This window comes from Lepisosteus oculatus, chromosome 15 (genome assembly GCF_040954835.1).
Source record: "Lepisosteus oculatus isolate fLepOcu1 chromosome 15, fLepOcu1.hap2, whole genome shotgun sequence".
NCBI classification, from domain to species: domain Eukaryota; kingdom Metazoa; phylum Chordata; class Actinopteri; order Semionotiformes; family Lepisosteidae; genus Lepisosteus; species Lepisosteus oculatus.
Window position 1 is genome coordinate 627,889 of NC_090710.1, and position 24,501 is coordinate 652,389.

The 24,501-nt window shown below is 37.1% G+C and overlaps 1 protein-coding gene across 3 annotated transcripts in view; it reads right to left on the minus strand.

The window, feature by feature from the left end:
- Nucleotides 1–24,501, minus strand: part of trappc10 (trafficking protein particle complex subunit 10) — an 84,185-nt gene that overhangs the window by 52,919 nt on the left and 6,765 nt on the right. For all 3 annotated transcript variants that reach the window (XM_015363585.2, XM_069179144.1, XM_006638957.3), the window contains exons 3-7: nucleotides 23,553–23,688; nucleotides 16,709–16,905; nucleotides 15,652–15,847; nucleotides 15,087–15,198; nucleotides 13,058–13,305 (exon numbers count right to left, since the gene is read on the minus strand). In XM_015363585.2, coding sequence (XP_015219071.1) covers nucleotides 13,058–13,305; nucleotides 15,087–15,198; nucleotides 15,652–15,847; nucleotides 16,709–16,905; nucleotides 23,553–23,688 — 889 coding nt within the window. The remainder of the gene's footprint in view (nucleotides 1–13,057; nucleotides 13,306–15,086; nucleotides 15,199–15,651; nucleotides 15,848–16,708; nucleotides 16,906–23,552; nucleotides 23,689–24,501) is intronic.

The following is a 24,501-nucleotide window of genomic DNA, read 5'->3' on the forward strand; positions in this document are numbered from 1 at the left end:
GAATCTTTAATAATAAATATAATACATAATATGGATACTATATTGACAATGTAATTGTTTTATATATCACAGTATGTTAAATATTAAATTAATATTAATAATTAATCAATAACATTATATTACAATAACAATGAACCTTAGTATGTTGATATGGCAAACGTGTAAATGGGTGGAATGAAACCAGTGCTAAAAGTCACACCTATCTTCAAGATGCTGTGAGAGAGATGACGATTGATAGGTGGCACTTGTGGAGCATTAGATGTTAGTGAAACAATTGCTTAATTTAATCTCTCTACTGTGCATGTTTAAATCCACTTAATATGGAATGTCAATAATGAATTTTACAACTAAAGGGAAATTGTGTAGGTGAGCATAAAAATAACGAGCATAATGTCTCTGAACGTCATAAACATGATTAATTTAGGAATATAAATATATTATATACACTGTATGTGGCTGGTAGTGATAGTGAATATAAAAAAAACAATAACAGTATTCCACTTTCTTCATAAACACTTTATGCATCAAAGTCTTCAATTCGGTCACTTCCTGTGGTTATTTTGAAAAGGCTTAATATGCTCATTTTGACTATATTACATTTATATACTTTATAAAAATCTATGTTTTCTATAAATACTTGCTGTCATTATTTCAGTAAAAAGTATACTTTTTAGAATCAGCATAATATGGAATATAATATGTAATCACAACTATTAATTTAAGGATCTAAATATAAAAAATGTAATAGCTGGTAGTATTACCGTATTCCACTTTCTTTGTAAACATCTGCATCCATTTCTTTGACTCATTCACTCATGATGAATTTAGAAACCTTCTGACCTATCCATTTCAACAATATATCTGAGTGGTGCTTTGGTACAGTGGATTTCATGCATGCCTCTTAATGCAGAGGTCGGTGTTCAATTCACGCTTAGATCACAATTTGCCTTGCAACATCATGCAAGTTAGGCAGGGACACATCATTGTTTCTAATTTTTTATCTTCTGTAAAATAGCCGTAACTATAGTAGGGATGTAGCAGGTTCAGGATCTTTGATCCATTTTGTGGAGCAGATATTTTTTCGTTGGTTCACATGTGCACTTGGGCCTGTTTTAGTTTGTAGTGGTCCTATGTTATGTCATTTGCCAAACCACTTTATACCATACGGCAGTGGTTCTCAAACTTTTTGGACCAAGTACTACCCCTAATCCAACCAAAGTATCCAAGTACCACCTACAAGTCATCATCTCATAGGAACCCCAGAAATTCTCAATGACCAACATGAGCGCGCGTGCACACACACTCACACATACATATAATGAATATTATAATAATAAACTTTATTTGATATAGCACCTTTAAAGGTGGCTTCTCAAAGTGTTTTACAGAAAAAAAACATTAACAACAATAAAAAAGCACCATTTCAGTGAGAGGGGTGAGCCTGTTTAGTTGAGCAAAGCAGATGTGAATTCATTTTTCGAGCCTTGATACAAGTCACAACATAGTCTAACAGATATTAAATCGTCAGGCATTTTCTTGACGGCAAAGGTCTCGCGGTGGATGTTGTAATGCATACATTAATTTATCTAATTAATAATTAGTAATGTAGAGAGGTTTCACAACCTCTCTAATTCGTGCAACTACACCGTTATGTCGGCTTGTCATTGCTCTAGCACCGTCTGTACAAACTCAGACGCATTTAATCCAGTCGAGGCCATTCTCTTCGATAAATTCATTCAGAAGCTGAAATATGTGCTCTCCTGTAGTTCCTGTTGGTAGCGGTTTACAGAACAGAAGTCTTCATGGGACATGCCCTCAAACTCGTATCTAACGTAAACGAGCAAATTGGCCAAATCGACTATAGACTCATCTAATTGCAGTGAAAAACATCTGCTCATCTAAACGCGCTCTATCAGTGTACTTTTGATATAATCCTTCATTTCAATAATTCTATGAATGACTGTGTGTTTCAGGGGGAGGGGGGCAGCAGGTCGAGCTGTTTAGCAGCTTTTTCTCTACACATAATACGTGTCAGCTCTTTTGCCAAAGGTAAATAAGGTTCTTCAAAAATAGTTATGCTTTCTTAAAGCTGTTTTCTTAAAAGTTTTTTTTTTTTAATGACCATAGAGAGTCAGTCTTACGTCTAATCTGAAGGATGGCACCTGTTTACAGTATAGTGTCCCCGTCACTATACTGGGGCATTAGGACCCACACAGACCGCAGGGTGGGCACCCCCTGCTAGCCTAACTAACACCACTTCCAGCAGCAACCATAGCTTCCTAGGAAGTCACCCATCCAGGTACTGACCAGGCTCATTCCCACTGTGCTACAGTGAGTAGCCAGTAAAGAGCTGCAGAGTGATATGGCGGCTGGCTGTGGTCCTTTGTATTATTGGTATTATGATTTGTATTAGAGGTAATTGCTGTATCCATCACGGCATTCAGTTTAGAGGATTTTACTCTGCACCAGACTTTGGAACAGTTTGAGAAATGTCGCAAGGCAGATACTTTATCAATAGCGAGTTTTAGTCTCACAGTTTACTGGGGACGTATCAGATGTTAAATTGAGGGAGGATGACAACCCTCACCCCCCAGAGAAAGTCATTCAAAAGGGTGTAGTGTGTTAACACAAACTCTGCTGACAGAGACGCTTGTAAGAGCTAGGTGACTTTCTGCTCCATTAAATGAAAGCTACAGTACAGTCAGATATTAAATTCTTTAAGCAAAATGAACTGTGAAAATTAGCTATTTTGAAAGCATAAGATGACAGTAAAAGGTACCTTTTTCTCTTCTGCAAACTCAAAGGTTTTTTTTCATGATTTTGAAACCTTGGACAGTATGCCTCAAGGGCTCATTCATAGTATAATCAAACAACATTTTGATTATAAACAAACAACAAACAACTCGTCTCCCAACATTCCACACACACGAATCCCATGCCCGATCCACAGAAACACTGAAACAGTAGCATACATGTCAATGAACTGCAGTATGATCGTATAACGTATATATATTGTATATACAGTGTGATACTGTATGATTTTAAAGACACTACAGTACAGTATGAGTGTAATATTTTTATTAATCAAAATTTAAACTTAAATGCTGATGTTTGCTAATTACTCACTGCTAAAATATGTCTTAAAATTAAGACAAATATAGATTTTCTTAATGTGGATGTAAACCTGAAAGGGGTAGATCGCGTTCACAACAAGCTATAATAATAAACTATTTTTTATATGTCCAGCGATGTATCAAACATAGCCAAAATGATCACTCAGAGGGGGATTTGAACCTTGTTCCTCAGAATACCAACCACTTGTCTTAACCACTGTGCCAAAATGCCACTTGGGTGTATTGCCTACATTACAGTCTATGAGCATTTCATCATCCTATAACGGACTATAAGTACGATAACAGTTTTTACAAAAATGAATGTGAAAACGTTTCCAAAATATCAAAATTTCCAATTTCCAAAATTAATTAGCAAATTTTCTTTAGTTTATATTCCATATTAATATTCCCTATCGTGTTAAATTAAATCAGTATCACACCTTTATTACAACAATAATGGCAAGTGTTCTTACAACATATTCTTAGAAAAGGATAAAACATTATAGCTTTGTATGAAGTATATAAAATTTATATAGTTAGAAAAAGCATATCAAAACTTGTCCAAAATAATGTACGTAAGTTACAGAGTTGATGCATAAAATGTTTATGAAGATGATGGAATACTGTGTGTACTTTTTAAATATACAGATACAGCCATTCAAAATGTCACCGTATGACAATTTTGTAATAAAGCCCTGAAAAAGCTTTTTTCTCTACATTACATTTGAAAAAATAATTAGTATGGCTGAAGGGGCTGTCAGGAGAAGCAGGAGAAAACTACCGACCATGGAAGACGTCAAAACTGCGACTTCTGACTGTAGTCAGAGCAGCTCAGTGTGATCTGAACAAGATGGTGCAGATGCCAGTCTTCAGAAAATATTATACAAACTGAGAGACTTCAGATGGGACAATAAAGAGCAGCTTACGGATATTAAACAGGAGCTGACCAAGGTTAATAAGAGACTGGATAAGGCAGAGGGATGGATCAAAGAAGTGGAAACAAAGGTCTTAACAACAGAAACTGTGATAAAGAAACTCTTGCAATGACCAAGTACTTTGGAAATGAAAATAACAGACCAGTGCAGCAGCAATGCTTGTTAATAAGACAGAATTAAGGGTTGCTGTGCTTTCCGAAATGAGGCCCCATCTCTCTCTTCATCTCTGTGGTGCAGCCACAGAGAAGCTATTCATGCAGGCTGATTTAAGGTGTTTTCTTTTGATAAGGGACCGCTCCCAAACGGAGGTGCACTAAGCTAAGCCTGGCTATCATGATCAATGGTCACCCATTGGCGCCTATCTGTCTAGGGAGTGCCAGATGGACATCTGGACTGCATTCCTAAGTGTCAGAAGTAAGTGAATCATATCTCACCTTGATCAACCAATCAGGGACTGGCAGGGCGTGGTAATACCACATGGGTCTCCCATGCCCGCCAAACTCTCAACCAATAAGCACACATCTGTGCCTTGGTCAAAAAGGTAGCGCAAGCTCAGGTCGGAGCTCTCCTTGGCCATTTTTGCGCACCCTCAGAGACATTCACGTGACAACTGCTGTTGTCTGCACTGGGACTTGGACTTTGATCTAAGCGCAAGGCCGAGGATCCCGTACGTAATCTAGAATTCTGCCACGACCAACGTGAATGCTTCGCTTGATCAATGGCAGCCTATAGTTGGACCCTCGTCGACAACCTGAATAGCTTACTCAGAAGCAGCGATGGACCGGGAACGAACCAGTATCTTCCCGTGCAAAAGAGTGACTTGCGAGGACCCGCAGTCACACTCTGTGCATAGAGACTTTCTACTAGTCAGCCGGACTGCCGGTAGACCCCTTGGAGCAACTACTGGATTGCGCGCCGCAGTTAGATTCCTCCGCCCGTCCTACTCCAAGCTGCACCTTGACTGGTTGGCCGGTAGTCAGAGGACGCCTACACGGACATCTATTGGACGACTGCTGGAACAGAGGTTGCAACAGAGCCTGTCAGCTAGTTTGGTGTTCATGCCGGGAAATTCCAAATCCATATACAGTGGATAAGTAAACCCCATGTTCTACATTGCGTCTCGAGAATTTACCAGTTGTTATCAATTTAATTCATGAGTAATGTATTTACTTCCGAGTCTAGTGTAACAGTGGGTAATAACACTGATTAGCGATTTGGTATAGCCAAACAATATATTGAAATATATTCTCTGTTGTGTATCTCTTTGTGTTTGCATCTCGAGATTATATACCTTGTATATTGATAACCCTCACAGTAAGGTCTGCCGCCTGTATCCAAACAGACTGGTATATGTTTGGTGCACAATTTATGTTTAATAAATGTATCTCGTGCATTGAATCTGTGTGTGTGCGTTGTTATTTGTTCTGATGATTGATTTTCTAAAAGCCAAAACGAACTACCTCGTGATTACTGCTACAATTAATAATTGTCTCAGTAAAATAAAATAAAATAAAACCACTACTCCAGGAAGGAAGATTGCACAGAGAAAAAATTCAGATTCACGGAATCCCTGAAGAATCGGAGGGTCGCTCCATGGTCACCTTCCTTGAAAATTTGCTGAGGGGGAACTTGATTTACCGAAGGATGTGGAACTGGGAATTGAAAGGGCGCATAGAGCGTTAACGCCAAGAACCTAAAGGCCCTGACGCCAAACCGCGATTCATTATCGCCAAATTTTTAAGCTACAAGATGAAAGAGGAAACGTTACGTAAAACTTGGCAACAAACGATTTTATGTAGATCATGATTACCCCGCTAACAGTACTCAAAAAAACGTATGGAATATTCTGAAGTACAAAAGGTGTTGAAATCGCAGAAAATAAAATCCCAGACTCCATTTCCAGCGAGGCTACGAGTGTTTTACAAAGATGGCACCTGCCTATACCATTCGGCAGCAGAAGCCACAAAGGACATGGCAGAGCGGGGACTTAATATACAAGTTATACCGCCAGCGCCTACACTGGAAGAAGAAATCAAGTGACTGTTTACTTGGCAGAAGGCTGGCAGACGGGGTGGCCCTGGGAAAGACCAGTCCTCGCAAAAGCAATAAAAGGAGAAATTACAGAGTTTCAGGCAGAGATCTGAAGACTGAAGAAAATGGATACAGTGAGTTGTATCAGGATTTAATTGTTTCTGAGTTTATTTGGAATAAGTCTTCTGTGATCTTTAAGATAATTTGTAAATGTCGGGATAGATATCTGGAGATTACGACTAGAGTGACTTTTTATTTTTCTGGTTACCCTCTTTTGATAATAAAAGTTTGGTTTTGCCACTGTGCCGCCTGTTTAACGGCCCTCCTCTAGAGGAGAAGGAGGACTTCCCTAACAGACATTCCTTTTTTTTAAAGAAAAAAAGAGAAGCCCATACAGGGTTCTTTTGAAAAGAACCCCAGTTGGAGGAAAGTACTGTGAACGAGACGGAGATGGATACATTTTTGTTTAAGACTGGTTAATGTTTTTGTTTCTTGTGTTTTTTGTTTGTGATGCATTATTAGAGAAAAATGATGGGAAGAGGATGTTTAATAATATGAAACATGTTTTATGGGAGATAGTTTGAAAGTTCTACCATTTACATAAAATATGTCCAAGCAAGACCTTCAAATAGTTTCATTTAATGTTAACGGAGTACTTAACCCTATTAAGAGAAGTAAGATTTTGTCTAAAATGAAGAAAGAAGGGGCTCATATTGCTTTTTTACAAGAAACACATTTGAGTGTATTGGAACATGAGAAATTAAGGAGAATGGGTTTCTCAAAAATCTATTTCTCCTCATATAAATCTGGCCATAGGAGAGGAGTGGCTATACTGATATCTCAAAAGGTTCAATTTGAGTTGCTTACAGAGGTTAGAGATAAGGAGGGGAGATATGTATTAGTACTGGGAAAAATGGAAGGGGAATTACTAACATTACTTAATGTATATGCTCCACCTGGTTGTGATTTTAATTTTTATAAAAAAATGTTCGATTTGATGGTTAATGCACAAGGGATACTGATTTGTGGAGGTGATTGGAATGTGCGTCTTAACCCAAGGCTTGATTCTACAAATATATCTTCTCAGAGAGATAGGTCATTGCATAAAAAGATTAATGTACTGATGGGGGAAATGGGAATAAAAGATCTTTGGAGAGATTTCTATCCAAGTGGACAGGATTACACTCACTATTCCTTCCCTCATTCAGTATATTCCAGGATTGATTATTTTTTTATACACAAGAGATAGACATAGGATTTAGGTAAAAGGATTTAGACAGACAAATCAGAATTAGGTAAAGGTATTATATCTAGATTATATAAAAGTTTTATGGAAAAGAAATCATATTCTACAGAGTATATAAAAGATTAATTGGTGAAAGAAAGTGAAGTTAGAATTTCGAATGAAGAGTGGCTTAAAATTTGTGAATTTCGTGGAGATGTACTAACTCACATTTATGGAGAGAGGTTTGCTGAAAAAACTTTGTTCAATTTGTCATTAGACGGAGTCAGAAGGCACATCATACTGAGAAAAACTCAGTATGAGACAGTGCAGAAACCAAGGTAATCATTAGCATATATTCTGGAACTGCCCTAAAATAAGGCTTTTCTGGAAGGAGTTATATGAGGCCCTGGAAACTATATTCGAAAGGAATGTACCCTTTACATTTGAGGCTTTACATTTTGGTAAACTGGATTTGGATTGGAGGGGAACTGATAAATATTTGTTTGGAATCCTTATATCAGCAATGAAGAAAGCTATAACATGAAAGTGGTTTCTCCCAGATTTACCAACAATTAATGATTGGATTGAATTAATAAAGGAAATATATATAATGGAAAAAATAACATTTTCACTAAAATTACAAATGAAAAAAATTGTCAAATATTGATCTAGATGGGTTCAGTACATTAAACCTTTAAGGTCGGATTTTGTTGAGATACAAAATAACTGAAATTTAATAAGGTACATTTATATAGTCTCCTCTCTTTTTCATATTCATAAACGTATACATCTTCCTTCTTTTGAATGCATATAGTTTTGTTAAAAAGTTATATAACTGTAAAATACTAGGGGAACAAAAAGGAATTTTTGCCTGTGATGTAAGGCTGAATAATGGTCGTTTATATGTAAAATGGTTTTGTTTTGTTCCTAAAATACATTTTTTTAAAAAGAACCCCGTACAGCACAAAATTACCCACATTTCACTGCGTTGTACTGTGGTACGTTTTTTAGCCGGCCAAAATGACCGATGGGAGCACTTGTGGTGCATTGGTTGATAGTGAAATGATTTAATAAATAAATCTCTTTACTGTGCATGTTTTAATCCCCTTAGTATGTAATTTTACAACTAAAGTGAAATTTTAGTAGCTGAGCATAAAAGGAAAAGAAGCATAACGCATCTGAAGGTCATAAACGACCATAAAACATCAGTTTAAGTGTTGCGACACAAAAAGACTATTTTGTCAATGACAAAAAGTAACACCACAGCATTTCATTGATCCGATCACATATTCGTATCTAATCATACAAATAAGTTTAGAGAATCTCTGATTCACCATGCCTATAATGGTTTCCCGCAGATTGCTCATAAACAATATTAATTTAGGAACATAAACATATTATGTAAACTGTGTAGCGGCAAGGCTTATTAAAATACAGGAATTAAGTTTTCTGCTCCCTTGCCAGTCCCTCTCTCTTTCATCTCAGTGGTGCTTGATACAGAGAGGCCATTCCATTTGTTTCACAATTAAGGTGTTTTTCTAGCTGATAGAGTGTCCTGATAAGGAACGGCTCCCCAATTCCTGAGATTCTCCAGCAACCTTAACAAATGGTTATCTGGTGCCTTAAAGTCCGAGATTCCAAGGGAGAGCCTGATTCAAAGTTTGTTTACAACTCTAAGGTCAGAGGGCATGGTTACTCATCATCAGCCAATTAGGAACTGGTAGGGCAGGTTAAGCCCACGTGGTTCTCTGAGGCCCATGAAACTTTCAGCCAATGAAAGACCTGCATTTCCTCCAGGAAAAACAGGCAACACAGAGTGCCTGTAGAACAGTTCCCAAGAGCAGGACATTCAGCCTCAGGGCTCCTCCTGAACATCCTCAGACTCAGTCTGGACCACCATGTAACGGCCAGTGTGTCCGAGTGCAGGACTTTCCTTTGTCCTAAGAGTCGAGGACGGAGGTTGCCAGCGCGTAACCAAAGGATCCACCCGAGGTTAGCATCAGCAGCAAGCCTCGTGAACAGGTCGAAACTGTGGACAGCTGAATCAGTATTCAGGACTAGCGCTTCATCAGGAATGAACTGGTCCTCTTCCTGACCTGCTGGGACCCACAGTCACTTTTCTCCTGTGCACAAACTCTGCTAGTTTCAGCCAACACTAACTAGCTGGTCTTCAGAGAGCATCAGCAGCGTATGCAGCCGGAATCTCTCCTACCACATCGCAAGCCGCACCAAGCACTGCCTGGCACCGAGCCAGAGAGCGCCGATTGGACAAGCCAAACAAGCCTGCAGATGCTTCTTTGTGTCCGCAGGGGATCTGACTCCACACAGATTGGATGAGTATTCACCTTTCTGCATTACCGGTTGAGAATTCAATTGTTATCTCAACCAGTTGATATCAATTTAATTCCTATGAGTGATGTACTTGCTTTTGAGTATTTAGTGTAGAAGCTGTAACCAATTTCATTTACGAAACGGTCTAAATGAATGACATACATATGTCCCCCTCTTTGTAACTCTTCGTGATTGAATATATACCTGGTGTATTCTGCTACCCTCACGATAAGATCCTTTGTGTTTATATGCACATTTTATGTATTAATAAATGTATTCTCATGTATTAGTACCTGTGTGTGTGCATTGTTTGAGTTATCCCAGAAGGTTGGATTCTAATAGCCATCTGAAGAATAATTTTTGTGACTTGCTGCTACAATTAATAATTGTTCCAGTTAAGCACAACCCCTACATTTACTGGTGTCTCGTGAGAGGATACCTACAACTGTGTATGGCTATATTGGTAGTTTAAATAAAAAATACACACCAGTATCCCACTTTCTTCCTAAACATTTTAAGCATCAAAGTCTTTCATTCGGTTACATACTGTGGTTATTTTGGAAAAGGTTTTATGTGCTCCTTCTGACTATATAACGTTTATATACTTTTTAAAAAGTTATAATGTTTTAACCTTCTCCGAATACTTACACTCAATATCGCAGTAAAAAAAACATACTTTTTAGAATTTGATTAATAGGGAATATAATATTGAATCGCATATCAAAAGAAATTAATAACAATGTAATTATACTGAAGAATCTAGAATAAATGCTTTTAAAAACATATCTCCTAAAGATCAAGCTGCATATTCTTTGCCTGTCGGCAGGAAACGGATAGCAACTGCAGTCCGTTCATGATTTCACATAACGTCTATGCGGAACTCGTAACATCCTGTTTTGTGAATACTGTGTTCTGGCAAAGTGCATATAAGGAGGTCTTTTCTGTTAGACCAGCATAAGAATGGAAAGGACTGAGTTGACAGTTAGCAAGTCATATGATGCATGTGCTAATACATAAAATATTTATGTATAATTAAAATTTTATTATGAAAATGGAAGGTTGTGTACTTTTGTCCAACTGAACAATCTTGCTTTTATAAAATATACCAACTTTTAAATGTTTAATGATTAACATGCTGTAGTACACAGTTTAAAATTGTTGAAAGTCTAAAATGTATACAACTTAAATTCTTAATTGGAAAAAGATTGTCCCTTAGCAGTGACTGGGATTCTGAACCGAGCGTTTTCTGGCGACAGCTCAAATGCTGTACATGAGACATTAAACTTTATTAGCACCACCTGGCAGTTTTACAAGGTGCTTCCGGACACCATAATCATAATCTAATTTGCATGCGGTATGAAGAAAGATATAAGATGTAAACAAGGGGTTAACTGATTCCTTTCTGCACAAGGACTGGACTACTTGTGACACAAGACATTCCAGACTTAGAGTTATGGCAGGAAAGGGGGATAACTGATAAGGATTCCAGATGCCAGCTAGAGACCCCCCCCCAAAAGGAAAGCTAAAACTGACTATTAAGAGTGGTCAAGGTCTGGGAACTGTCCAAACATCGTGACCTCTCCCCATTACCATGGAAACGAACTATGTGAGAAGCGGCTGAAATGTGCTATATAAACCAGAACGCTTACCCTGTTTTAACACAGCGTACTTCAAGCATTTTGAATGGCTGGATCTGTATTTAGCTACCATTTTGAATGGCTGGATCTGTATTTAGCTACCACTACCATCTACTGCATGTACAACCCACTAATGTACAGTATATGTGAAATATATTTTTCACAATTTAATTTTAAAGTTAAATTTATCCTGATAATTTGTTGCTGAAATGTGCGTTATGACTCAATAAGAGTGATCGTTATACAATTTAAATTCTATATTTGAAGAAGATTGTCCCTCAGCAATGACCGTGATTCGAAAACAGAAGTTTTTTGGTGACAGACCAAATGCTTCCACACACCACATTAAGCTATCACTGCTCCACCTGGCAGTTTTACAAAGTAGTGCTGTCCAACAACTGAATATTTTTAAAAACGTGCAGTACCCCGCAGTGCATGCACCGTATTGTACTGCCATGAATTATGAATGGCTGGATCTGTACATTTGTAAACAGTTTATGATTTAACAAATGGTTAAACAGATAAAACACTAAAAACAGTAGGAGAACCATTATCAGCTATTACATATATTTTTGCAGACTGCCTTCATCTAAATGCATTTATCTACATTAATATTAATATTTCCCAATAGCAGGCAGTAGCTACTAGGTCACTTGGCCTGCTAGGGCGTATGGGCTAACATCAATCAGGGGGAAGCTGGCTATAGAAACAGGCTTTAATCGCCCAGAGACACTGTTTTAGCTTAGCAGATCCAATCGCAACTCCACTGGGCTTCCTGTGTCTACGTCTGGAGTCTGTGCGGCATGGCTGTGGTGACATCCTGCAGGTCTTGCCCAGTGCGAGTACTTCACTGTTAGTTATCTATTGTCACCGGTGCACACACAGAAGGAATTCACAGAGACCCGTTTTTTTAATTTTTCTAAATAATGTTTTCCTTTTTTTTATTCTGGCCTTCTTTTCGTTACTAATTGTAAAAAGAAAATATACACATAAAAACCTCAACTGTGATTTTGTTCAAGGGCATCTTTAAATTCCCTTACTGTTTGGATGTCAAATGGCCAGATATAACTAGTTTTAGTTCAATTCCTGGGGTGCTAACCTCATGGAGTTTGCATAATCTCCCAGCGTTTGCGTGGGTTTTCTCTGGGTGCTCCTACAGTACAAAGACATAATTGACTTATGGAAATATCTTTCCTGATGTGAGCATCTGTGTGACCTACAAAAGACTAGCATCCAGGATGTACCCAGCTTTGCACCATTGCAACAGACCTGTTCTGGATAAAGCAGTTAGAAAATGGATGGATTGGTAGATGTATAATTGTAAAAATGTTCCACTTCAAATACAGTATGGAGGATACTATCTGCAAAATGTGTTTGCTTAACAAATAAAAATATTTTCAAATATGACTAAAATATGTACTTGTAATACAGTAGCGTTTCCAATTTTGTTTTTTGCAAGTTATTATTAATTGTGTAGGTCAACTTAGTACATAGCACAGTAACAAAACATACAGTACAGTATGTAACTCTTGTGTTACATTAAGATACTGGAAACATTTAACTATTTACTCTTTAATTTCCTTTTTTACACATAGAAAACATTGGTATTCAAATGCAAAACATCCACCCCCTCTGCACAGATTGAGATAGCAAATTGTAGGCACTGACAACCTCTCTAGTAATTAAAAGTATATTATCTATTTGAGTGTTACTAACTATAAACTTCATTATTAAGACAATCACTTCAAAACCAATTCAAATTGGAGAGAAAATGACGAGTCTTACCTCCAGCAACTGCAGCTCCTGTACACAGTTGTGCAGCAGCTCCAAGGCTCTCTGGGTTACCTCCCAGGGGCGCTGCAGGAATATGAGCAGAGTACACTGCCGGGAAAACAGATAACTACGTAGGTCCAACAAGCTGGCCTGGCTACGCTGTATGAGATCTCTCTTCTCCATGTCAATAGGCTTCCGTAGGACTAGTCCATTCCAGTTCTGTACAGGCTGGCAGAATGATCCTAGCCAATTTGCACCATCTGGTGGGGAACAGAATACATAACAATACAGTGTCATCCAGGACTTACCCCATGCCATAGTCAAAGGCCTATTGTATCATCCACAATAGATTGCTGCCTACCCAGAGTCAGAGTGGATATTTAACCAAAGCATTTTCTACTAAGCAATATCTACTAAACTATATTTACTAAACCAGTGGTTCTCAAACTGAGCTCGCCAGCTGGTAGGCCATATGAGCCATTGAACTTTGTTGTGTGCGCTGAAAAATCGGGACGGTTTTCATATTTTCTATTTTAAGACGTGTCGAATATGCAGCCTACGTACTACGATACAGAGCACGCTAATACTTCAGTGGACACAAGAGATACTCCGTAATTCTATACCACTCTATAGGAATGTGTGCTACGGACGCAAGTGACCAATTGTATTTTAAAAAAAAATATCTCCAGCAAATAGGGAGGTAGGAGAATGTGGGTGGTTTTGGAACAATGCCAATGTTGTAAACACAGGAATGCATACAAATACGTGCTATTAACGCTTGTAATCTTGTGAGCACAGGAAAGCGTGATAGATAACAGAAAAATATTCTAGAAAATATAAAGAACTGTTCTAAGTTAATTTGAGAAAAATACACCGAGCGTCTCTGTGTTTTGCTCCCATGCGCATGAAATAACTTTAAATAAATACGGAAATAAAAAGGGAAACACGGAAAAATGCAAGCTTGCAGATTTCTAAGCAGGTAAGCCCCACACTATCCTTGAAGAACCTTATTTACCGTTGGCAAAAGAGCTGAAGTATTGTGTGGAGAAAAGGCTGCTAAACAGCTCGACCTGCTGCCCCCCCCCGAAAGACACGTTCATTCATAGAATTATTGAAATGGTGGATGATATCAAAAGTACGCTGATAGAACGCGTTAAGATGAGCAGATGTCTTTCACTGCAATTAGATGAGTCTGTAGTCAATTTGGCCAATTCACTCGTTTATGTTAGATACGAGTTTGAGGGAACATCCCATGAGGACTTTCCGTTATGTAAGCCGCTACCAATTGGAACTACAGGAGAGCACATATTTCAGCTTCTGAATGAATTTATCGGAGAGAATGGCATTGACTGGATAAAATTTGCCATCAAGAAAATGCCTGACGATTTAAAATCTGTTAAACTCTGTTTCGAATTGTATCAAGGCTCGAAAAATTAATTCACATCTGCTTTGCTCAACTAAACAGGCTCACCACCTCTGCTTTTTTATTATTTTTATTTGTTGTTGTTACTATTTTTTTCTGTAAAACGCTTTGAGAAGCCACATTTAAAGGCGCTATATCAAATAAAGTTTATTATTATAATATTTATTATATGTATGTGTGAGTGCGTGTGCACTCGCGCTCATTTTGGTCATTGAGAATTTCTGGGGTTCCTATGAGATGATGACTTGTAGGTGGGTACTTGGATGCTTTGTTTGGATTAGGGGTGGTACTTGGTCCAAAAAGTTTGAGAACCACTGTACTAAACTATATCTATATTTCAAACTTGACATGAAAGAGTACCCCAGAAACCTTGTAGCCCAGAAACCTTGAAAGAAAAATCAAACTTGGTCAACATACTATAAGACAAAAAACAACATAGAAAGAACTACAGAAAGGGAGAGCTACACAATAAAAGCAACTGCCTTCCTTTGCCTAGGTGTATATCTATCATTACAATCAGTCATTCTGTCCATTACGAGCTTTCTTCCAACATCTTATGTCATTTGTATAAACCTATCAACTGCTACAGTATAAAAGACGTCTAAAGGAACTTCTTACCTCCAGCCCCAAAATTCACCACATATTGAGTGAAAAGGGCATCCAATTCATCATACTGAACCAGAGCATCTTCAAACTGCTGCAGCATTTCGAAAACAAAGGCCAACTCCTCCTACACAGGAATTTATCAGGAAATAACCCGATTACATCCATTTAATGGTTACAATGCTTGGGAACTACAGGAGACTCTTGATAACATTCTGTGCTAGATGAACTGAGAGTATTAAATACTCAATATATCACATCTCAAGCCCTTATGAACTTCATTAAAATAAGGAGGAAAATGATAACAATATATAATAAACCATGATTATATTTTCCCAAAAAACTTTGTTCTTACTAGGGTAAGTACTCTAACACTAAGACATTAAGGTCATGTTCAAGTAGAAACAACTTATTGTTCAGGTTAACCAATACAAGAGTACAGCATTTTAGCTACCACATAACCAAATACATTTATTGAAACTCAAAATACTTGAATGTTACAAAAAAGCTCACAGTAAGTCATAAGAAAAATTTACAATCAGCAAACAACAGCAACAAACAAGAGTGCTGCAGCTACAACCTGGACCATGAAATATTCACAGAAGCTCCAGCCTGGATCGGTGCGTTTCTCACGCAGGGTTCTCATGTCATCCTCAAATTTGCCCAGATTTTTGGTAAAGGACATGAGAAGAAGGGTCCGGAGTTTGGTGAGAAATGCACTCCAAGATTCCTGTGAGCGTGAGGAGTCTTTCAGGGGATCTGACAGTACCACACACCTTCACCAAAAATTAAAATAACCATTAGACAGCAAAAAACTCCATATGAAACTGGGAACATTTTGAAGATTCTTCCGACTAAAAAGTGGAATCTGGCAGACTTGCTATTGTAAGTAAACATTCTTAATTCAGGACGATCAAGCCAAGAAATCTATATCTATAAATACATGAAAAAAGAAACTGATAAGGTTCACCCATCTATTTTCTTACCACTTCATCTAATTCAAGGCTGCGGAGGAGCTGAAGTCTATCCCAGCAAGCATTGAGTGCAAGACAGGATATACAAGTCCATCTCAGGACAAACACAGGCACAAATGCAGACATGCAAACACTCACACCAGGGCAATTTTCCCAGAAGCCAATTAACCTACCAGTATGTCTTTATATGGTGGAAGGAAACTGCAGCACCCAGCAAAAACCCTTGCAAACATAGGGAAAACATACAAACTCCACGCAGATAGCACCCCAGATCCAGAATTGAGCCCAGAGCCCCAGCCCTGTGAGGCAGAAATGCTGTCTAACACACCACCATGCTGCTAATAAGTGTAAGTAACATATTGCACGCAAATTTAAAAATGTACACTATAAAATCAAGTTTAAGGAATTTAAGACGTAAAAAAGAAAACACAATTCTGAAAATGATTTAAAAGCAGTTAACCACAACTGTCAATGTTCTGGAGGGATTTAGAATTTACATATTAACAAAAGAGTTCTTTAAGACAACATAAGATAATACGTTTTAATTAGATTTTACTGAGAACCTAACAAAAACAAAAACTAACACAAACGCAGAATGCACTGCTTGAGGTAAAATTCAGATTAAGGCTGATTATACAGTAGAAACTTGACTGTAAAAAGTACCTGTCACTTTGTTTGTTGCAGAAATCATTCCTTATTTTATCGACAATGGATGTCCGGGGAAGGATGTTGGTCTTGTTCTTTTTTTTAGCATCGCTCTCCACCACCACAATCAGCCAGTCAGCTGTGTTGTACGTCTTGAGTGTGTTCTGCCATCGAACAATGTCATCTTTCACTGAGGCCTTGTATACCTCAGTGTCCTGGGAACCAGAACAACACAGACTTATGGGCAGGATCATGATTACATTTTAGCTATGAGCCTCTAGGGCCAAAGGTGCTGTACATTTACAAGCTTTGACACTATTTTTTGGCAAAATTTTACATTAACGTAAATGAATTATAGTAGATTTTAAAATAGTTTTAACTTTAATATGTATTGTGCAATTCCAGCAGTCCCTATTATAAGTTTCTCATTGATGACTAGAGAAATTGTGTGTAAAACTTCACTGCAATTATATCATTTTTAAGGAATCAACAGCCTGCAATGTACATGGTTTGCAGATTATGTTATTCACAAATGAAAAATTATTGTGAGGAGTGAAATCTAACACTAAAAATTCTTCTTCTTGGTTGATACTGTTGAGCACTATAATGTGAAGATTTTACATTTGTGTGTCCTCATCTACTGCCTGGGTCATGCAACAAAAAGAACCATATGTGGAGGCCTGCACATCTTCAGACTTTTTTGAACATTTGACTTGATTATATTTACTTTTCAAAAGGAAATCGCTTTGATTCGGGCAGAACCAAACTACAACCCAGAGGGTGTACAAAAGATTCGAAGACCTAGAAAAGGCTACTAATGACTGACCAACATCAGTTATGTCACTGGAGTCTAAGGTAAATAAAGTTTCTAGTGAAGCAACCAATCTTATTACAAAACCTACTGATTTAGTTGGGAGGTCGAGATGTAATAACATCCAAATTATTAGAATTGCAGAGAATCTAGAGGAACCACATCCCACTGAATTTATTTCTCATTTGTTGTGGAGGTTTTCAGCACAACTCTGCTGGATAGGGCACACAGGTCTCTCCACCTCAAACTCTGTGAGGGGAAGAGGCCATGTCATTTCATAGTATTTACAATATGGAGAAGTGAAGCACTTTTAGGAAAAGTACCCTGCTGTTCGTTATGGGCTGTTCTTCTCTGCTTCGTTCAAGATTTCCAAAATATCTTTGAGAACCCCAAGAATGAGTTTTGATAACCAAAACTTTCTTGGTGGATGCTGTCAAGACTGAGTTTGCTTACAAGATAAATGTGTATGTCACCCGCAATACAACCAAGAGATGAAAAGTTCAGCTCTCTCTTTTTAATTTGCAATGGGATAATTGCATTGTGACTTTAAAATCTGAACAGGTGAACTGTACATTATTCCATGCTGTTTTTTTTTAAGTACAATACCAGGCATGTAAACAGATCTCTTTATTTCTGCCTATGCATTGCTCTTATTTATAGCCATGTTAACATTGTAGAATTTTTTTGCTGTCTTTCCCCATATTAAGCTTCATATATTGGTACGCATATTGAGGGTAATTAAATTTTTACATTGTAGTTTTGAGAAAATGTCTATATTTGCATTATAAATATAGATTTGAAATAAAGTGTGAACATCTCAAACAACTTGGAACATGTATGGCCTTCTTACAAAAGACCTACTTTAATACCTCTAACTACTTTGAAGTTGGTTAGGGCAGTTTTTCCATTTCAATTTTCAGGCAAAGGCCCGTGGGGAGCCTTTCTTGTGTACAAAAAAAGACATCTTTCATAGCATCTCAAGTACTCTTGAACCATATGGCAGGAATGTAATAGTTACAGGTTATCTTTTTAATGTTCCATGTTTATGTTTTAATAATCATAGCAAATGTCTATACCCCTAAAAGTGATGACAAAACTTTTATTTTTCAATTTGGAATCTCATAACTTAATTACTGGGAGGGGGCTTTAACTGCATCCTTTATCCTACATTGGACAATTCCTCCTCTAGGACAATCCCTATCTCTAATACTTCTTCAGCTATATAATCCTTTTCTAAATTTTATGCTATCTCTGACACTTGGCATTTCTTACACCATTTTGCAAGGCAGCTCTCTTTTTTCCCTCCCAAACATACACTACCACGCCTCATTAATTTATTATTTTTTTAGATAAAGTTACTTTCCTCAGTTCATTCTTACAACTATGACAGCACATTAACTTCAGATTATACCGCTCTTATTGAGGAGATAAATCAATCAATTGAAGATTCTAAACAGAGCCCATGGACATTTAACCTATGCTTTCTAACCTAAATTGTGGGGGAGAAGGTTTTCTACTACCCTTAAAAGACAGTCAGGAGTCCGTCTCTGAAGTTAAAAGAAGCACTTATTACATGCACATGGGAGTGAAACACACAGAAATGCTCAATGTATTTTTCTCCAAGCAATTAAACTAAAACAGTCCTTTAATACTTTTCTGTTATGTATCACACTTCCCTATACTTATCACATTGGCAGCATTCCATGATCATGCCCATCTTCCTCTTCCCTAATTGCAAAATATTTTTAAAATACAATTGGTTACTAAATTTCATAGCTTAGTAAAGCTATAGTATACAGTGGTGTGAAAAAATGTTTGCCCCCTTCCTGATTTCTTATTTTTTTGCATGTTTGTCACACTGAAATGTTTCAGATCATCAAACAAATTGATATATTAGACAAAGATAACACAAGTAAACACAAAATGCAGTTTTTAAATGAAGGTTTTTATTATTAAGGGAAAAAAAATCCAAACCTATATTGCCCTGTGTGAAAAAGTGATTGCCCCCCCTGTTAAAACATAAATCAACTGTGGTTTATCACATCTTTGGAAAGCTGAGTTCAATTTCTCTAGCCACACCCAGGCCCGATTACTGCCACACCTGTTCTCAATCAAGAAATCACTTAAATAGTACCTGCCTGACAAAGTGAAGTAGACCAAAAGATCCTCAAATGCAAGACATCATGCTGCGATCCAATCAAATTCAGGAACAAATGAGAAACAGTAATTGAGATGTATCAGTCTGGAAAAGGTTATAGAGCCATTTCTAAAGCTATGGGACTCCAGCGAACCATAGTAAGAGCCATTATCCACAAATGGCGAAAACATGGAACAGTGGTGAACCTTCCCAGGAGTGGCCGGCTGACCAAAATTACCCCAAGAGCGCAGCGACGACTCATCCAAGAGGTCACAAAAAAACCCACAACAACATCCAAAGAACTGCAGGCTTCATTTGCCTCAGTTAAGGTCAGTGTTCATGACTCCACCATAAGACAGAGACTGGGCAAAAATGGCCTGCATGGCAGAGTTCCAAGACGAAAACCACTGCTGAGCAAAAAGAACATAAAGGCTCATCTCAGATTTGCCAGAAAACATCTTGATGATCCCCAAGACTTTTGGGGAAAATACTCTGTGGACTGACGAGACAAAAGTTGAACTTTTTGGAAGGTGTGTGTCCCATTACATCTGGCTTAAAAGTAACACAGCATTTCAGAAAAGGAACATCATACCAACAGTAAAATATGGTGGTGGTAGTGTGATGGTCTAGGGCTGTTTTGCTGCTTCAGGACCTGGAAGACTTGCTGGTTGTAAATGGAACCATGAATTCTGCTGTCTACCAAAAAATCCTGAAGGAGAATGTCTGGCCATCTGTTCGTGACCTCAAGCTGAAGCGCACTTGGGTTCTGCAGCAGGACAATGATCCAAAACACACCAGAAAGTCCACCTCTGAATGAAACAAAATGAAGACTTTGGAGTGGCCTAGTCAAATTCCTGACCTGAATCCAATTGAGATGTTGTGGTATGACCTTAAAAAAACAGTTAAGGCTCGAAAACCCTCCAATGTGGCTGAATTACAATTCTGCAAAGATGAGTGGGCCAAAATTACTCCACAGCACTGTAAAAGACTCATTGCTAGTTATCGCAAACGCTTGATTGCAGTTGTTGCTGCCAAGGGTTGCCCAACCAGTTATTAGGTTTAGGGGGCAATCACTTTTTCACACAGGGCCATGTAGGTTTGGATGTTTTTTTTTCCCTTCATAATAAAAACCTTCATTTAAAAACTGCATTTTGTGTTTACTTGTATTATCTTTGTCTAATATTTCAATTAGTTTGATGATCTGAAACATTTCAGTGTGACAAACATGCAAAAAAATAAGAAATCAGGAAGGGGGCAAACACTTTTTCACACCACTGTATTCTATACTAAGTTCCTATATAACACAGTACAGAATAACCCTGTAGCCTTTGTGTCCAGCATTCTTCCATTCTGGTTCAAAGCAGTTCTGTTCATCCTATAAAATACCACAGCATCAGCAGAATAGTTCAGAAAGACCCTCTCAACAATTTTATCTTATTCATTACTTCCAAAATAGAAATATTTTTAGAGACATGTAGCACCCCAGACATTTCTACATTGCAAATTTGTAAGGCTTACCAATGGCTTCAATTTTATTTTTTCCATATTAAGCAGAACCGCTCTCAATGAATTTCTGGAGAATGCCAATAAAAATATCTACAATAAAGTTAAAAGTACGAGATTCTACTCTGGTGTCCATTATTTTAAAATGTAAAGTTACTGGTATAGTGCAACCACGCCAGGAAGCAAAGACAAATATGATACAAGTGGTTTGGGAGGCAGCCATATGTCTAAAGGCAACAGCTGGAAACACAACCTGTCACCTTCAGGATACAATGTGTTAAAGATGACCATTTAAAGTTTCCTGCATGTATGTGGTCTTCAGAGCTGGTTTGAAAAGAAAATGCATTTCCTGAGGGTGAACCACTAAAAGAAGTTACTTGAATTTGTGTTACTACATTTGAATGACAGTTGAAGCAATTCATAAATCCAACTGAGCTTTTCTGACCAGTTCATCAACATTTTAATTAGTGCAAAAAGGTAAAATTAATCTTTCTATGATGAATTTCTATCCACTATGAAATTCTGAATTCCTTTTCAGGATGCCTGAGAATTTGTTTTTCACTTGGTGGTTTTGTGTTAGAATGTTTAAATAAAGTTAAAATAAATTCTTATTTAATGTGCCTTGATTTCATGCTGTCGGGACACAAAATGTGTTACTTTGGAAGGGGTGTGCAAGCTTCCTAAAGGCACTGCAGTTATTGAAAAGAGCCAGGGGAAGTCTGTTTTAGCTCAAGTTCTTCTTCTATCCTTGCCAGGTATAGTACTGTACATACAGTTTAAAATTATACACCGCTTACATACATAAATCTAAACTCTTTAAAATATTTCCTCATTTGAACCCAACATGTGGCAGATGGGGACAAGCCCATGCCATTTTTATATTTAAGCTCTTGTTCCATGCTGTTCTTGTTCCATTAATTTCTGGTCTTTCTCTCATCTTGAAATTGAACCCACTGCTTTTATTGCTGTTTTTGGTGTGCCAACAATCTTCCACTATAAAAATCACACAGGCTTTTGCAATGGATCTTATCTTTTTGAATTGGAAGCAAGCTGCCACACCCATATTTGTTCAATGGATCAGTTTCTTCTATTGGAGAAAACTAGATACATGTACAATAGTTGTACTATTAAGTTTTTTAAAGATTGGAAACAATTTCTGAACTACTGTGAGGCTTCCTTCTATATCCTGAACATTGGTAATTCAAATGAATCATTAAAGAACTGACCTTTTTTGGCTTCCTAGACAGCTTAGTATAATTAATATTATGCTATGTTATATTTCTGTATCTATCTTTTGTTTATTTTTACTCTTGTTAGTGAGGGAAGGGGAGTGAAAATGTTGTATTTCCTTTTACACAAATCATTCTTAGTTGAAACACTAGCAACAATTTACATTTTCTGTAACATTAAATTATGTGTATGTGTGTTATTTTGTATATTTCTATCAGTTTAAAAAATATTCTTCTTGTAGACAATGATGTTGCACATGACCTAGATAATGAATCATTATGCTAACTTTGAATGCATGAACAGCATATACAAAAAAGAGTTAAAGTGAATGACTTTGCTGGTTAGACAAACCCACAATTTGAAAGGAAATGATAACACTATTTCTAATGATAGTTTTTATGAGTTATATATATATATCTTAAATGAATATACCAATATGGCAAACTAATTACTTTATCACTTATGGATAATCATGCCCAAAGAAGATATTTCTCTATAAGTTGCATTATTTATAAGTGATACCTGGACTTGTAATGTGACACTTAAACATTTTAGTTAGCTACAAGTGAAACACTCTACATAACATATGTTCCCTATACCACTTATTTTCATGAGTAAAAGCCTTCCACATTAAGTAATGAGTAAAGTTTACTCCCTTATGCTCCCAGACCCTCCATATTTACTTTCTTAAACACATGTTCCTATAGGAAACAATTCCCCTACTTATGTTATATGTGCTGCAACGTTCTCGTCTCGTCTTCACAGATGCTGAACACAGACAATAGAATGAAATATACTGGTTTAGTCATCAGGGTCATTGTACAGGGGTTGAGTGACATCATCCTCCAAAAAATGTAGTGTATCTCAATAAGGAAAGCAGTCATTATGAATGAAATTGCTAATATGAGAGATTCCTCTGGGGGTACAAGCTGCTGCTCTCTGTCAAATGACCAGAAGCTGGAGGAAAATTTATCACCTGATCTGTTAAAAACCAGGAAGCAAGGACTTCCTGTGTCTGTCAGTGAGTGGAAATCTAACATTTCTAAGCATAGCCCTATTATCTCATCATTGTTTTTTTTAGGTATATTCCATAGCAATCATGTGGTTCACAAAAAATACTCAAAGTAAATGTCTTCTTTCTTAAAACAGTAATGTTAACTGTGTTTACATTAAACACTTACACAGCAATCTGTCCAGTATATGTGGAGGAAGGGGAATGTAAGAAGAGCTTTATTGCCTTCTTTAGGAAGAAGATCTTCTTTAAACTGGACAAAGTTCGCCTCTAGGTGAATCATTTTTGGTGGACGTCCATATGACCTGCAAATAACATTAAAGGATGAAGAAGTATGTTTGAATACCTTATGATATCGTTTAACTAAAACAGGTGTCTTATCAGGGGTGCACATTCCTTTTGCTTTGTGCAATGACATGGATTTAAAAGACGGGATCAATTTTTAACATTCAACACGAGATACCCACCTGCATTTCAATTTAAAGCAATGGCATATTATGATAGGGAAGTGTAACTTGACAGTTTTATCAATATAACAAACTAGATAAGGACTTCCATTATCCCTTCCTTCAGCCTTTCAAGAAATAATTCAGAGGGTCATGGATATCTTTCAATAGGGACAGAACAGATCCACTGCTTACTGCAATCACTACTTTTACCATTAATAAAGACCAACTTAACTTTTTGGTCACCATTTCCCCAATTTAACTAGTTTGATTAAACATCCTTATTTATATCTCTAGACATCTTTCTATGTTGAAATACAATATAAAAAAACAATAAAATATTATACAAAGACACACAAATGTTTTAAAAAATGTGCAGGTATTTCAAAGTGGCATTTCTTTTAAGTATATTATGGTCAATTTATCTTACTGGGGTTCAAAAATTTGGGTAACTTATGTCTGACAAACATTCAGAAAACCTGACAAAGACAATACTTAATTGACCTACTTAATTAAGTACTTAAATACTTAATTTAATCTGTTTCCCTTATGTTTCCCACTTTTAAATCCACTTAATATGGAACGTTAATTTGGAATTTTCTAACATTTTGGTAGCTGAAAATAAAAATAACAGAAGCATAATGTCTCTGAACATCATAAAAAGTATTAACT